The sequence below is a fragment of the Lycium barbarum genome, chromosome 12 (assembly GCF_019175385.1).
Source record: "Lycium barbarum isolate Lr01 chromosome 12, ASM1917538v2, whole genome shotgun sequence".
Taxonomy (NCBI): Eukaryota; Viridiplantae; Streptophyta; class Magnoliopsida; order Solanales; family Solanaceae; genus Lycium; species Lycium barbarum.
In genome coordinates, this window is record NC_083348.1 from 3,948,485 (window position 1) to 3,966,554 (window position 18,070).

Here is an 18,070-nt window from a genome sequence, read left to right on the forward strand (position 1 = left end):
TAGTGGACTTTAAAAAAAAAATGTGGAAGGAAAATGACATAGATGGAAAAAAAATTACATTAAAGCATAACTTTGAGTGGTATATGTGGGCGTATAGGGTTAAAATATTTAGTATAAATATAAAGTATAAAAGACTTGGCATTATCATGCACACATCTTAAAAATTTGAATATAATTGAAGAAGTATTACACTCGATCTATTTTGTCTTCTTTATATTCTCCAATCATAATATTTGTTTTCCTAGATATAATTCTCTTCTCAATATTGATTGGTTTCTTTTATAATAATCAAACATCACTTTTTCTAATTTTCTATCCATCAAAATGGTACTCATCTCAAAAATCTCATCGATGTAAAAGAAAAATTAAAATCATTCCTGATTAAGAACAATAGATATTGTATTACATAAATTTGTAATCTAAATTTGCATTTGAGTCGTCACATATAACTTACTTTTTAGAATATATTTACATATCAGTTTCACCACCATTGCAATTAACTATCACTAATACTTTTTCAAGAATTAAAAGAAGATAAATAGAAATTACATATATGTTTTCTCTTTTCTCCATGCACTACTTACACATTCTTAACAGCATAGTCACTTTCCGGCATAAAATTCACTAGCGTATTTCAATCAACTTATGTAGTCTTTTTTAAATACATGACCGAAGAAATATTTATATCATAAGCTGAGCTCTTCAATCTTCGCTTGTTCTTTTCAATATTCTGAAAATACCCGAAAATAGGATATACATATCCAAGAATCAATCTTCAAATCTACAAAGCAAATTTATAGTCTAATTAAAATAAAAAAGGCCAAAAAGAAAAAGGAAGAGAATAAATCAAACATAAAAGTATATAAAAAGAAAAAAAGAAGACAAATAGATACGTGTCCGAAACAATTGATGTTGAATTCTCCTGAAACCTTTTTCAAATTACTTTCCTATGCAAAATGCCTAAAATCAATATAAAATAATCCATAATAATCAGTAAATTAAACAGAGGAACTACACTTATACAATAACAACAAGAGCCAAGTGAAATCCCCTAACGTGGGGTCTGGGGAGGGTAGAGTGTACGAAGAACTTACTCCTATCAAGGTAGGACGGCTGTTTCCGAAAGACCATCGGCTCAATAGAAAGCATAAAAAGAGGTCAGATAAGGCCAAGAATTCAAAGCGATATAGAAATGAAAATAACGAAAGCGACTAAGTCATGATGAAGCAATTTGCAAAGGGATAGTAGCTACCAAAGATAAAATAAGATAATCAAAGTACAGAAAATAATAGATAGTAGCAGAAATCCAAGCACAAGAAACTATAGCACGATAATGTGACTACTAGTATATATGAAAGGATAAACAAAACTATCTACTAGCCTTCTACCCTAATCTGAGTCTTCTATACCCTCCTATCTAAGGTCATGTCTTCGGTAAGCTGTAACTGCGTCATGTCATGTCTAATCACCTCTTCCCAATACTTCTTCGGCCTACCCCTACCTCTTCTGAAACCATCCATGGCCAACCTCTCACACCTCCGCACTGGGGCATCTGTGTCTCTCCTCTTCACATGTCCAAACCATCTCAGTCTCGCTTCCCGCATCTTGTCTTCCACTGGGGTCACTCCCATCTTGTCCCGGATAGCCTCATTCCTAATCCTGTACCTCCTAGTGTGCCCACACATCCATCTCAACATTCTCATCTCGGCAACTTTCATCTTTTGAACGTGAGAGATATAAAATATAAAATAAACAAAAACGCAAAAAAATAAATAAATAAATAAATAAAAGAGAAAGAGTTCTTAAAGTTCTTAACCTCTCCCAACCACGACCACATATTGCTCCTCCTCCTCAAACTTGTAAAGGGGAGAAGTATCAAATTCAAATACCCAAACGCAAACACCCAAGACCCAAATATATAGATATCTCCGTTATGCAGTTACTAAGTGCATTTCTTCTTACTTATTTTATCATTAATTATTAATTATTAATTATTAATTATTAATTAATAGTAATAGTAACGCCCAGGAACGTTTTTTTCTAGTGGTTCTACTCTGAGATTTTTGTGTCTTCAAGATTAAGAGTCTATTTGGCCTAGCATTTTGAGGTCAAAAGTGTTTTTTTTTTTTGGGGGGGGGGGAGAAAAAACATTTTTTTGGGATATTTGAGCTATTTGGCCAAATAGTAAAACTACTTTTAAATAGAAGCAGAAGCAATTTTTCTGCGGTTGGGGAGAAGCCAAAAATTATTTTTCAAGACAAATATTCCTACCATAAATACATATTACCAAGTATAATCCTCATTAATCCATTAATTTTTAATTAAGAATTCTTTTACTTTATTTTACGTAGTATAAAGTTAGCTTCCACGTATGGCATAGACTTTTATAAATTGTGGAATGATTTTGAATTTTGTTTTGGTTGTAGATTTTTAGTATATTTAAATCATTGTGTTGATATTATATCAATATTTAATATTTTTTTAATTTATATATGTATTTTTTTTTTGACAATTAACAGATATTTTATTAATCACCAAGTAGTCACTGTACATAACCAGAGCACACCACATCCCGATTGCCCATCTCATTTCACCTATAAGTCTCCTCTATCTCCAAACAAACATAACCTATAAAGAACAAATAGTATCAAACAAGTTCCTATTTTCCCTAACTCGTATGCACATATTAGTTTGTATCATATGTATCATCTTATCCATGGTGACTGTTTTGCTTTGAAATACTCTAGAGTTCCTTTCACACCAAACTTCATATACCACTGCTGCAAAGCAAGCCTTCAGCACATTTCTAGGATTTTTCGACTTGCTATGTTGTTGAACCCAATTCCATTCTCTCCCCCAATCTAAGATAGTCCTCTGCCAACCCAACCATTGCAAAATCCTCAGCCATATTTCATGAGAATATGTGCACTCAAAATAAAGATGTTCAATGGTCTCAGGCTGGTTGTTGCACAATACACAAGTGCCATTAATTCCCATACCCCATTTTAACGGCAGATCTTTTGTTCTCATTCTACCAAGGAGTGCCAACCATAGTATGAACACATGTTTTGGACATGCCACATTATGGCACACTAGTCCTCTCCATGGAACAGTTGTGACAGCCCCTCTTAGTATTTTGTAAGCACACTTGATCTGAAATTTACCTCTGTCCTGTAGTTGTTGTTGACTTGCAAGCATTGGCCAAAATTTCCTCATGTGAAAGATCTTCCGGATCATCCATGCTGCCTGCCTAGGAGGCTCCATTGTTAGCCAGTCTTGGTTCTTGATGTAGTATGTTTGCACCCAGGTGATCCATAACTTTTCCTTTTGTTAACTGAGAGCCCATAACAGTTTACATATTGCTGATTGGTTCCATATCTTAAGATTAATGAAATTCAAACCCCCTGCACCTTTGGGAAGGCAAACTTTTTCCCAAGCTACGAGTGCCCTCCTTGATATGGTTGCCTCTCCTGTCCATAGGTAGCTTCTGCATGTTGCTTCAATGAGTTTGATCACTTTTTGGGGCAAGAGAAAGAGCTGAGACCAGTATGCCTGAATACCAAATAGTACTGATCAAATCATTTGAACTCTACCTGCATAGGACATTCCTCTAGCCATCCATGATGTGATTCTAGCTGTTATCTTATCCACCAAAGGTTGACATTGGGCTACAGTGAGTATTTTTGTAGATAATGGCACCCCTAAATATTTGAAAGATAGCTCACCAATCTCATACCCAAGCAGGGATATAATTGCTTCCCTTGTATCATTATCCACACCACCAAAGTATACTTGACTTTTGTTTAAGTTGGCTTTCAACCCTGAAGCTTCAGAGAACATAGCAAACCTATCTTTCAATAGTTGGACAGATCTTATATCTCCTCTTGTGAACATGAGGAGGTCATCAGCAAAACATAAGTGAGTAATTCCCAGTCTTTGGTACCTTGGATGATAATTAAAATCAGGATCCTCTTCAGTGTATTGAGGTATCTGTTCCGATATTCCATAAGTATCCCAAACAAGTAGGGGGACCTGGGGTGCCCTTGTCTCAACCCTCTTCTAGCCACCATGTTATCTGAGAGAATACCATTAATTTGAAAGTTGTAGCTGACAGTTTGCACACACAATATGATCCATCTCACTATCTGTTCAGGAAACCCCAATTCTATCAGTATTTGTTGGATGAAACACCATTCAACTGAATCATAATCCTTCTGGATGTCCACTTTGATCATACATCTAGGTGAAATTTGCTTCCTTGTATACCCTTTGACTAGCTCATGACTAATCAAGATGTTATCAGATATAACTCTCCCTGGTATGAAAGCTGATTGGTTTAGACCTACCAGTCCATCAATAACTCCCCTAATTCTGTTAGATATCACCTTTGATATGATCTTATACATGGTGGAACAACAAGTTATTGGCCTGAAATCCCTAACTGTCTCAGGGTAAGAAGTTTTTGGAATCAAGGTCACAACAGTGTTGTTTACAGCTCTTAGAAGTTTATTTCGCAGAAAAACTTCCTGCACTGACTTATACATATCATCTTGAACTGTATCCTATGCCTTCTTGAAGAAACAAGAGTTAAACCCGTCAATTCCTGGTGCTTTATTCTCATCAATATCAAATAATGCTCTCTTAATCTCCATTTGTGTTACAGGTGCACATAGGTCTCTTTGTTGTGCTGGAGATAGTCTAGGTCCATTCCTTATCACCCTTACATCAATAGCTGGGAGTTGCTCTGCCTGAGACCCAAGTAAACCCTTATAGAAGTTCATAATTTCATTTTCTATCTCTTTATGTTGGAATAGTGTTTTCCCTGACCCATCTTTAAGTACAGATATGTTGTTTGAACTGGATATGGCCTTCATACATGCAAAAAAATACTTATTATTTTCATCCCCATAATTGATCCAGTGTGCTTTTGATTTCTGTTTTAGGGTCCGCTCTTGAAGTTCTGACCATCTTTGCAAGTTTGCTAAAGCTTCCTTCTCCTGTTGTGCAAGTCCCTGATCCAAAACATTATGCATTGTTTGGGTCACTTGTGCTTGAATTATTTGCAGCCTCTCTCTTGCTCTTGCACTCTTCTATCTAGACTTCCCATGTGAGTGTGCATTAAAATTTCCAGTGGCTCTTTACAAAGCCTAAGCTTTTGCCATACCCTGTACGTGGCACTTCCCTGCACCTGTGTGCTCCCTATGATGCCCACTGTCTCCATAAAATCAGCATGCTCAGCAAGAATATTCAGGAAACGAAATGGTCGTTTGGCTCCTCCATTAGATCTGGTATGTTCAATGTGGGGCCCATGGTAAAGGACCGATCCATTCCCCATTTCATAAAAGGTCAAGGGGACAAGACCGGGTGCAGTAACTCCCCCGGTTGGTGTATCATTGGCGCATGCTTTTGGCACCCATCACATCTACGGATAAAGCTTTTCGCGTCTTCTTCCATTTGGTTCCAGTAATACCCTGCCCTGATAATCTTTCGAACTAAGGCTTCGGCACCGTAGTGGTTACCGCATGTTCCTTCGTGAACCTCTCTCATCACATAGTCCCTTTCTCTGGGTCCTAATCACTTAGCCAAAGGTCCGTAGAAATACTAGCGATATAATTGATCGTCTACCAAGCAGTATCGGGCTGCTTTGGTTCGAAGGGACCTCGATTATTTTGGGTCATTTGGGAGTTTCCATCACGCAAGTAGTCGATGTATTTGTTGCTCCAATCCCATGTCAGACCCATTGCATTATCTCAGCTTGACCATTTTCCACTGCCGAGTTCATCAATTGGATGACCGTGCCAGAATTGAACTCTTCCGCTTCAATTGATGAGCCTAAGTTGGCCAATGCATCTGCCTCGTTTTTCTGCTCCCTCGGTACATGTTGCATGGTCCATTTTTTAAACCGATGCAATATTACTTGAGTTTTTTCCAAGTATCTTTGCATTCGTTCATCATTGACCTCGAAGACGCCATTGACTTGGTTGATGACCAGAAGGAAGTCACACTTTGCTTCGATCACTTCAGCCCCTAAACTCTGAGCCAATTCTAGACCTGCAATCATAGCCTCATACTCGGTTTCATTGTTAGTTAATTTCATGGTTCTGATTAATTGTCTAATAGCGTCACTTGCGGGGGCCTTAAGAACAATGCCCAACCCGGTCCTCTTTAGGTTCGATGCCCCGCCTATATATAGGGTCCAGATACCCGAAGCCTTTCTCGAAGTTAACAAGAGCTATTTCTCTACCTCGGGAATCATGGCGGGGGTAAAGTCTGCTACAAAATCAGATACGATTTGAGATTTAATAGTCGTTCTAGGCTTATACTCGATATCATAACCGCTAATCTCTATGGCCCATTTGGTCAATCTACCCGATAGTTCCGGTTTATGCATGACATTTTTAACGGGTAAGTAGTTACCACATATATGGGGTGACATTGAAAGTAAGGTATTAGCTTCCTTGAAGCACTTACCAATGCCAAGGATAATTTTTTGAGGTGCAGATAACGGGTTTGTGCATCCCCTAATGTCCTACTTACATAATAGATTGGAAATTGTATACCTCCTTCTTCTTTGACCAAGACGCTGCTCACCGCAACCTCGGATACTGCTAAATATAGGAACAGTTGTTCATCTACCTTCGGCGTGTGCAGCAAGGGTGGGCTCGACAAGTATCGCTTCAACTCTTGCAAGGCCTTTTGACATTCTGGTGTCCAAACGAAGTCATTCTTCTTCCTCAGCAGAGAGAAGAAACGGTGACTTTTATCTGATGACCTAGAGATGAACCGGCTCAGAGCTGTTATCCTTCCGGTCAGCCTTTGCACTACCTTCACGTTGTTTACCACTTCAATGTCCTCAATGGTTTTGATTTTATTCGGGTTAATTTCAATCCCCCGATTTGATACAATAAAGCAAAAAAAATTGCCAGATCGGACCCCGAAAGCACACTTCTCCGGGTTCAGCTTCATGTTGTATTTGCAAAGTACATCGAAGGTATCCTGCAAATGTTTTAAATGGTCCTCTATTTCCAGGGACTTAACTAACATATCATCAATGTAAACCTCCATTGTTTTACCTATCTGTTCTTCGAACATTTGGTTAACTAGGCGTTGATAAGTTGCTCCGGCATTTTTTAATCCAAATGGCATGACATTGTAACAATAAGTCCCATATCAGGTAATAAAAGAAGTTTTCTCCTGATCCTCCGGGTGCATCCAAATCTGGTTGTACCCGGAGTAGGCATCGAGAAAACTTAACATCTCATGCCCGGCCGTCGCATCAATCATTCGATCGATGTGAGGCATAGGGAATGAATCCCTCAGGCATGCAATGAATCCTTCGGGCATTCTTTGTTTAGATCTTTATAGTCAATGAACATTCTAAATTTGTTACCTTTCTTCGGCACAACGACGATGTTGGCCATCCGGTCAAGATATTTAACCTCTCGAATAGAGCCTATTTTTAAAAGCTTTGTTACCTCATCTTTAACGAAGGCATGCTTTGATTTTGCCATCGGTCTTCTTTCCTGTTTGCCGGAGTGAATTTCCTATCAAGGCTGAGCTTATGTGTTGTAACTTCCGGTGGCACACCTGTCATGTCTATATGGGACCACGCAAAACAATCGGCATTAGCTTGAAGAAATTTAATTAACTTGTTCCTGAGCTCCGAGGTCAGCCTCGTGCCCAGGTATACCTTTCTATCCGGTAAATGCACGAACAAGATGATCTGATCCAACTCCTCCAAAGTAGATTTGGTCGCATCTGAATCATCTAGTAATATGAATTATCTGGGCACACCAAAATCATCCTCTTCGAAATCCGGGCTCATCTCATTCTACTCTCCATTTGAGCTCGTATTATTTAATTGCTATTTGGTGTCCTTGTCTTTGATTGGCTCGTTAGCCTTTTGAACCGGTGTCTTCAAAACGAAGGGGGCTTCTTCGACCGAGAACATTTCCCTTACTGCGGGTTGTTCACCGCGGACATTTTTTATCCCTTCCGAAGTTGGGAACTTCAACATCTGATGTAATGTCGATGGCACCGCCCTCATGCTATGAATCCACGGTCTGTCGAGTAAAGCATTATATTTCATCTCCCCCTCGATGACATAGAACAAGGGCTATTGTATGGTCCCGTCGATGTTGACCGGTAAATAAATTTCTCCTTTTGTAGTTTCACTTGCCATATTGAATCCGCTAAGCACCCGAGCTACCGGAATGATTTGATTCAGCAACTTCAGTTGTTCTACCACTCTCCATCGGATAATGTTGGCTGAACTATCTGGGTCAATCAAAATATGTTTAACTTATGATTTAAAAATAAGAATAGAGATTACCAATGAATCATTGTGCGGTTGAATGATGCCTTCTGCATCCTCATCGTTGAAGGAGATAGACCCCTCGGGCATGTAATCCGTGGTCCGCTTTTCTTGTATAATCAAAACCATTGTTCTTTTCATCATCGGCCCTCATAGCATATCCGTTCCTCTTATTATCATATTGATCACGTGCTGTGGTTCCACGGGCTCAGCCTGTTTGTGATTTTCCCTTCCTTTGTAGTGGCTTTTAGCTCGCTCACTCAGGAATTCTCGGAGGTGACCATTTTTCAACAACCGAGCCACCTCCTCCCTTAATTGGCGGCAGTCCTCGATTCTATGGCCATGAGTTTCATGGTACACACACATCACGCTCGGATCCCTTTGAGCTGGATCGGATCTTAACGGCCTTGGCCACCTGGCTTATGTGATACGTCCGATAGTCGAGACAAAGTTTGATATGTTGATGTTGAAGTTGTACTCTGATAACCTCGGTATGTCTCCATTGCTGGCTGAACTACTGACATCGCCTCTAAATAGCAATCCTTGGCTGTTTGACCCACGATCAGCTCTCTTATCACCTCTACTCGAGATATGGCTAGGGCCACTTCTTCCTTTATCCGACCTAAAGCTTGATTTCTCCGGTTGGGAGTATGGTCGATACCTTTCCCTCTATGGCCTTGTCTCCGGTTCATAATTTCTCCTCGACATTTCAGAGCCCTTGCTTCCATTTATTGGACCCGGGAGGAGTTCAAGTTGGTCATCCTCTACCCGAATCTTGGACTCATACCTGTTATGGACATCTGCCCAAGTTACTGCCTCGTACTCCAATAAGTTCTCCTTTAATTTGAACGAGGCAGTTGAGCTTCGGGGATTGAGCCTCTTAGTGAAATCTTGTGCCGCCCATTCTTCTGGGACCGAGGGAAGTTCCATCTGTTCCCTTTGGAACCGGTTCACGAATTCACGTAGCATCTCATTATCTCTTTGGGTGATTCTAAAAATATCAGCCTTTCTGGCCTGTACCTTCTTGGCCCCGGCATGGGCTTTGATGAACGCATCTGCGAGCATCTCAAAAGGAGTGATGGAATGCTCGAGTAGATGGTCATAACAAGTCAGTGCTCCTTTGGACAATGCTTTACCAAACTTTTTCAGTAATACCGACTCTATTTCATCCTCCTCGACATCATTGCCTTTTATGGCACAAGTGTACGAGGTCACGTGCTCCTGTGGGTCCGTTTTCCCATCATATTTTGGAATATCCGGCATCTTGAACCTTTTGGGGATCAACTTTGGGGCCGCACTCGATGGGAAGGGCCTTTGAATGTATCTCTTTGAATCTGGTCCCTTCAAGATCGAGGGTGCTCCCGGGATCTGATCCACCCGAGAGTTATATGTTTCCACCCTTTTCTCCATTGAATCAACCCATTTTTCCAAAGTTTCAAGCATCTTCAAAACCTCGATAGACGAACAGGCCCCAGATCTGTTGCTCTCGATTATCCGTGTTTCCTCTCGCATTGGTTCGGTAACCCTTTTTGGCTTTGCCGAAGCTACTTTGTCGTCTTTGCTCTGAAGCTGAGCTATGGCGATCGCCTAGTCCTGCAACATTTTAAATATTAAACGTAAGTTTATCTCATCCGGTATATCCGGTGCTTTCTGGGCCTTCGCCCGAGGCAAAGTAGTTGAGTTATGGCTATTTAAAGGGTCTGTAGTCGGAAGGGCGGCATTCTCCTGGTTGACGGTATTCTTCCGGTTAAGGCCTTCTCTTGAGTTGACAGCATTTGGGTCGGCTGGATCAGCAGGTGGGTTTCGTAACCCGCTGTTGTTTCGTTTTCAGCAACTATCTCATTGTTGTCCACATGCCCGGAATGACCGTTGTTTGTCATTTCGAACGTATTTTCAGCAAATCTGCAAACTTTCAAACAACAAGTGAAAATGAAGTAGAAAATTAAACCACCACTATTATCCTATCCCCCACGGTGGGCGCCAAAATGTTTACCCCCAAATAGTGGGTAACAATTAAATTTGTAAGTGGTTGATAGGATATGTGGTTAGATTTAATTTATAATATAAGACAGTAATAAGTAAGTAGAGGTACGTATTAGCAAATAACAATAATGGGAACTAAAGAAGACAAGTTGATAAATGCTGTGAATTGGTCCGGTCTGGAGGATTCTTCCTTCAACCGAGCCAATATGCTTAAGAAAATTCCTTTGCCACTTTGCTGATTACAATATGTAGAATGGTGAAAAGCTAAACTGAAAAAGGAAAGAGTAACCATCTATTTATAGCTAACAGTAAATGGGCCCTAGTACAATGTAGGAAAAGCCCTTCTAGAAAAACCCTAAAATGGATAAGGTTGCGTCCATATGGTCTGACACACGTACTGTTGTCAGCGCAAGTGGCGGAACGGTCAGATGACGCATGGCTTGCTCCATAACTGATTATCCGAACCTATATTGAATGCACTCTTTAGGCTCAGGTTTTCCGTGCTCGGTAGAATAACTTCGGTGTTGATGCATAGTTGAAGGTATTCACGACCCCACGACTTTCCGTCCCTATTGACTGTCACGACCCTATTCGCCCTTGATATGATGTCGGACAACTTTAAACTTAACCTCAGCACTTACCGGACGCAAATAGATTCGGATTTTACCGTATACACTGTGATTGATCTCGCATCTACGTTTTTCTGTGCTTGTAGTAACATAAAATTTATTTGATCAAAGTATCTCATTAGTACAAAGAATTAATAGAAGGCATTGTTTGAACATAATTCATTAACTCCGTTAAACTTCAATGAAGTGTAATTGACAGTTGACACATCCTCGACTTTTTAATTTTGTAATTCCGTGGTCACTTTTTTCAGTACCATAACTTCTTCCCACGTAGGATTTCCGGTTGTTTCACTTAATAATGCATTTTGAGAGTCCTTGAGGACTGAGGTAATAACCTTCAAGACCTGTTCTGAATATCGATATAGTGATGCATTCTTACAAAAGACAAGCTTATGGGTAGAGATATAAATATGGCGATACATTCTTACAAAACACAAGCTTATGGGTATGGAAGAAATTGAGATACAAAGGGGTCGTTTGGTTACAGGACTAAGGGGTTATCCCAACATAAAATTTGGAATTAAAATTTGTTCAAGCAAATTAAAATAAAATTTATCGTGAGATTATTTATCCGATATAAAAATGAGATTATCTATCTGGTATAATTTCAAGATTATAAGCCTGGTTTTGAACCATATTAGAGGTGACAAATATCTCTTTGGAACTAATCTGGATGCATGTATATTTGAAGACAACATTGTTTTGTCGGGTGTGTTTGTGGATCATGAATATGAAGGGAAATGCCGAATTTGTTTCTTAGTATTTCAGTTCTACTTCTTCCGAAATCATAGTTATTCTGTTGTTTCACTAAATGGTAAGTATTGTTTAAGAATTTCAATATATGTCTTTAGCTGCAGCGTCAAAATGTGCAAGCAAAACAATATCATATTTTTGTGCGGATTGGCCTTCTTTTGGGGTGGTCTTTAATTTTTGTCCTCAAATTGCTGGTTTTTTATTTTTTGTCCTTAGTTTAAAAAAGTGGCCGAAAATACCTTGAGGTTCTGGGTTCGAATCCTCGCTCAGTAAAAAAAAAACCACAAGGCAAGACTTTTGCAAAAAGTCTGCCTTATGCGACAGACTTTTAGTTATGCCTTAAGGCAAAATCTGCCCTTCTCCGGCAGATTTTTAGGCATAACTAAAAGTTTGTCTTACAAGGCAAAGTCTGCTGTTTTTGGTATAGGTTCTATGTAACTTCGCCCGAATAGGCATAGGTTCATAGAAACCTATGCCTTGCGATTTTTTTTTTTTTAATTTTTGACTCTACTGAGTTTCAAACTCAAATATTTAAAATATTTTTAACCACTTTTTTAAGTAAAAGGCAAAAATTAAAGATCAATCTGTATGAAGGAAAATCGTGCAAATTTCCCATACAATATCGTAATATCAATTGTTGGGCCCGCACTCGTAAAGGACATAAGCCCTGATTGGAAAATCTCAACCAATTTGGTTGCACAATTTATTCTGCTCATTAATGGTCAAGGATAAACAAAACATTTTCTGACGCCTTTTGCGCAATTCCTGTGATGTATAGACCAAGAAAAAATAGTTAAATGTATGGACCAATGGATCTAGTAGCTCAGTTGGATGACTACCTGAACTCTCACTTTATTGGTGAGGGTTCGAATCCCATATTGTAATCCTCTTTCTCTACCCTATGTAATAAAAATAATTTTTTTAAAAAATAGTTAATTAGACAAGCAAACCTATTTGTTGGTTGGCCAATAGAAATACTTCTTCCGTTCACTTTTACTTATCCACTATCAACTTTGCATGTTCCTTAAAAATTAATAAATAAAGTATATATTTTACCATAATACTCATATTAATTGGTGTATAGTCTCAATAGATTTGAAAAATGAGTAATAAATGCTAAGGGTAAAACAAGAAAAAAAAAGTTTGTCTTTCTCTTGATATGCTAAAGTGGACAAGTAAAAGTGAAAATTTATTTTTAGTATAATGGACAAGGAAAAGTGAACGAAGGAAAAAGCTTATAACCTTAAGGATTCGTTTGGTTGGAGAACAAGTTATCCCAGGATTTTTATTCCACCCTCTACGTGGGATAAAATAACACTTTAATACTGGGATAACTAATCCGGAATTAGTTATCCTGTAATTTTATCCCAACCAAACGTGGAACAAGATGGTACTAAATTTTTATCCCACGACTATGTTTGCTTATCCATCGTACCAACCGACCCCTAAATTCTCACGTCTCCGCATTAAAGTTAAAAGATATAGTTAGGATATTTTAGGACTTGGATTCGTAAGCCCTTTACATTTGCTTCATTTAGTACGATCTTTTTTCTCCACTCTATTTAATGACTCTTTCCTATCTGTCTTTAAGGACTCTTTCCTATCTGTCCACTAGCAGAAAACTAATAAGTTGAGAAAGCCATTGAGGTCCAAAGAGCTCCTCTATCTTGTCTCTTCTCCCAGCTCCCTTTGAGCTGATTTTAGCTTCACATCTTTCTCAAAAGTTTCAAACAGGTCTCTCTCTCTCTCTCTCTCACACACACACTGTGTCTCTCGGTCTTGCATGCAAGTATCTTGCCCTCTAGTGTACATAGCATACAGAGTCTGTTTTATTTTCCCCATGTTTTTTATTGTATTTGCGAATTGTAACATGTGAATGTTGAAGATATAATTAAGTAGATAAAAATATACTCTCTCCAACAATTTAAACTTTTAAAGATAGTTACACCCTTCACGGGCTGTTTATGAATCAGAGTTGTGATGGCTTGTGAAGTGCAGTGCTATATTGGAAGTACGTAAGAGGTCATAAATTCTAGCGCTTACTTTTATGTTGAACTGATCCAAAAACGAGTTGGGACAACAAGTAGTAAACGTAAGTTAAACTATCGGAGCTAAACCCTCTTTGCGCTTGAGGCGTTGAAAGGGCTCCCTCTGAAGTGAACCCCTCAAAAAAATAAAAGATAAAATAAAGACGATGCATGTATGATGTACCGATGTACGTACTAAATCAACTTATTACTATAAAATTAACGAGTTTCGTCAAAAAAGATAAAGAACATAGTATTCCTTTTCTTTTTGTGGTTGAAACTTAAATGCTGATTCTAAGAAATGGCATATCTATGTAGGGTGCAAATATATAATTTAGTTAAGAATTTTAGTCCCTATTCCCATAGTTACTCGGGTCTCTTGGCAAAGAAACCTCTTTGAGTCTACAATTGAAAAACTACACCATGAGTCTTGGAAATTGGTGAAATACACCCCCTCCCCCTTTATGACATCAGCAAATCAAGTTTAAAGGTTTTCAACCCTAGATTCAAAGTTTGAAAAATACAAAATAGTCCCCTTCCCTAAAGGCTTAAAAGACTTAAATCCCTTCCCGAAGTCTTGAAAAACAAAATTACAATTGTCCACATCTCCAAAGTTTTGAAAAACCCAAATAGAAATAAAAATCAGTTTTCTTTCCTCCAAAAGTTACCCCCCCCCCCCCCCTCTTCAAATCCCTTTACCCAGCAGAAATTCTAGGTTTTTCATGGTAAAATCACTCCCGAACTACAAAAAGCTTCTCCAATTCAACCATTGTCATCCCTAGCTCCCAGTCATTGTTGTCCAATTCAGTCATTGTTATCTCCAATTAATTTTTTCATTGCTGTAAAAGCTCAACCACTTCACCAACGATCATAGACTATCCTCTATGTTGATGATGGACTATAGACAAGTATATCATAAATTAGCCGATGTCAATGCAACTAATCATTTGTCAATAATCGAACACTTGCTATACATGCTATGTTACTATTTGACTAAAAAAGCAATTAATTAAATTATAATAAGGGACGTAACTATTTAAACATGAAACTAATCTTTCATTATATCATATGAGACCCTCGGACACACGATCTAATGAGTTTGAGAACTAGAAATGGTCCTCAAAGAACTACTATTTGGCTAAAAAGAATAATTAATTAATTAAATTATAATAAGATACTTTAACACTATTTAAATATAAAAACTAATCCTTTATTGTATCATATGAGAGCTCCGGACACGTGATCTAATGAGTTTGAGAATAAGTAATGGTCCTCGAAACACTACTATATTTGTACAATATTAAATGGTAAACTAGAGACAAATTTTATATTAAAGAAAAAAAAAAAGGTACTATAACTTAACAAGATTAATATCTTCCTTTAGCATTTTGTGCTTGAAAGGAACCCCTGAAACCAGTGCTTTTAAAATAGACGTTCATGGGGCATACTTACTCTTGAAGGTAAACCCCATGAATTTAATATTTAGAAATAAAACATTTAATCCTTGGCAAGTTTTCCACAACCCTCCTCTTCCTTTTTCTCTTGATTTCCAAGTCCATCACTAAGATCTTATGTTGGGTTGTAAGGTTCACACTCAAAATAACAATTAAAGTATAAAGCTATATAAAAAATTAGTAAAAACTGTAGAAATTAAAAAGAAAAAAAAGAAAACACACAAGATTGATATATATAACTCTCTAGACATAATTAAATTTCTAATTATTATAGAACATATCATTTTAATATATATAGTAAGTCAAATCACCCTCGATTAGTGATCATTGGATGTTTTGGTGGGGTGGGGGGGTGGGGGGTGGTGATGGCCCTTACCTTGTATATTTCATCAAATCAACAATAGAAGTGGAGGGGGACAAGGACCAAAACATCCAGAAATACATAAGGTTGAGTGAACAACCTGTCAAAAGAGAACATGATGGGGACAAACAGTTCATTGTACAAAATATACATCCCTTCATGCTAATATAGAAGATTCTAACTAACACAAAAAAAAAAAAAAAAAGCTTTATCCACTTTGCTCCTCAGACTTGGAAGCTGCAAAGTATCTATGTAGAATGAACCTTTGATATTTCCAGGAAGCTGAGGGTAGGATGTGTATTGAAAGGAGTTACCACTGCCTGCTGCATTTTTGGCGAGCAAATCAGCAACTTGGTTTGCTTCTGTGTAACAATGGATGACATCAACCTCTGCCTGATCCATGGCTTTGACAGAGTTTAGGATAATCCCTTTTATCCTGAGATTGTTGGTATCCCTAGCCTTGAGCATATTGACTGTTATCTAAGAATCTAGTTCAAGGTGAAAATCTCTATATCTAAGTTGTAAACACTGTTGTATTCCTTTAAGAGTTGCCATGGCTTCAACAATGTAATGAGAACTGAGAACTGTACTGAATGGAGTTGGAGAAGGCAGCTACCATTTCTCCAGTGCAAGTTCTAATGATACAACATGTGAGTACACTGTTTTAAGTCTCCACTTCTCCACATCACTGCTTAGTTTGTGCCAAGGCCAGCTGAAACTACAAGTTGGAAAAGCTTTGGTTATAGCATAATTAATGGTCCGGCTAGCATGGTACTCCATCTTCCTGATATAAAACTTGTTTTGGTCCCCAAATCTATAAACAGTCCAATTTCTCCATATTTCCCAATAGATAGCAAATGGTACAATGTTAACAAGCAACTTGTGGACACTATTAACAGTAGTAGTATCTCTCCAGTGTTTCAGAAGTCTTCTGAGAGGCCAATTTCTATGACTAACACCCAAAGGGGAGCCAAAGAAATTCCAGAGATATTTGGTTGTCTCTCCTTCAATAAAAGTGCGTTGAATGCTATCTCTAGTGGCTATGTTGCAACAGCTACAGTTGATATCACCATTGACGATGCCAAATCTGGAAAGATTCTCATTAAAATGTAGCTTGGACAGACAGGCCCTCCAGGCTATAAAAGAGATTTTGAAAGGCATACAGCTATGCCATAAAATTGCTCAGCACCACATTGTTGGGTGTGGAATTGGCCAAACAAGTCAATTCTTTTGTTCACATAGTCGTGATGTAAGCGCTTACCTCATGATAGTCGTGATGTAAGCGCTTACCTCATCATAGGAAATTCATTCGTATAAATAGGTAGCTTATGGTTCATTTGTAAAACACACCAAATTGAAGAAGACAACACATCCCAAAGAGAGAAAAAAATCTAAGAGAAATACTCTTAGTGAAAGGCCTAAGTAAGAGAAGGTCTTTGAGAGAATTTTCTGTGGTAAAATTCTTGAGTGTAATTGGGATTGGGGTTGTGAGGTTGAGTGTTGTAAACACTTGTAATATTTCTTCTTTAATAAGATCTGCAGCAGCAACGTGGACGTAGCTCTCACATTGAGGGTGAACCACTATAAATCTGTGTGTGCTATTTATTCTTCGCTTACATCACGGCGTAAGTAGGTTCTGTCTAAGGAGGTTGGTATTTAAGTGGTCCAGCTGTGACCCTCCAATCTTTCCTGGGAACCTGCTTACAAAGGTCGGATTTGGGATTTAAATCCTAACAACTGGTATCAAAGCAACAGGTTGTGTTGTGATTTAGAAACGATGGGAGGCGAAGATGGTACGACGCACGGCATCGGTAAATTCGATGGTACAGATTTTGCGTTCTGGAGAATGCAAATTGAAGATTATTTATATGGCAGAAAGCTTCATGAACCTCTGAGTCCGAAACCAGAGGAGATGAAGCAAGCAGATTGGGATCTCCTCGACAGACAAATTCTGGGAGTCATTCGACTGACGCTGTCGAAGAATGTTGCTCACAACGTGGCAAAGGAGAAGACCACCGCAGATATGATGAAGGTATTGTCTGACATGTATGAGAAACCTTCGGCAAATAATAAGGTATTTCTCATGAAGAAACTATTTCATCTAAAGATGATGGAAAATGCTCATGTTGCTGCACACATAAATGAATTCAATACCATTGTAAATCAATTGTCATCGGTAAAAATTGATTTCGATGATGAAGTACAAGCTCTAATTTTGTTGGCATCCCTACCAAATAGTTGGGAGCCAATGAGAGCAGCGGTTAGTAATTCTGTCGGCAGTGACAAACTAAAGTTCAATGATGTTAGGGATCGTATCCTTGCTGAGGAGGTGCGCAGGACAGATTCGGGAGAGGCATCGACGAGTTCTGCTTTTAATGTTGAAAACAGAAGCAGAAATTATGACAGAAACTACAACCGAAATAGGGGCAGATCGAAGTCAAGGAATGGCAGGGGTCAATCCAGACCAGGACGAACACATGAGTGTTGGAACTGTGGAAAACCAGGTCACTTCAAGAAGAACTGCAGGGCGCCAAAGAAGGAGGACAACA

General features: G+C 38.5%; 2 protein-coding genes across 2 annotated transcripts; both read right to left on the reverse strand.

The window, feature by feature from the left end:
- Positions 1-2,628: 2,628 nt before the first annotated feature.
- LOC132624083 (uncharacterized) lies at positions 2,629-3,264 on the reverse strand. The gene has a single exon (XM_060338914.1). It carries the CDS (start codon positions 3,262-3,264, stop codon positions 2,629-2,631), a length of 636 nt encoding a protein of 211 aa, XP_060194897.1.
- A 1,298-nt stretch (positions 3,265-4,562) lies between these two features.
- LOC132624085 (uncharacterized) lies at positions 4,563-5,033 on the reverse strand. The gene has a single exon (XM_060338915.1). It carries the CDS (start codon positions 5,031-5,033, stop codon positions 4,563-4,565), a length of 471 nt encoding a protein of 156 aa, XP_060194898.1.
- Positions 5,034-18,070: the final 13,037 nt, after the last annotated feature.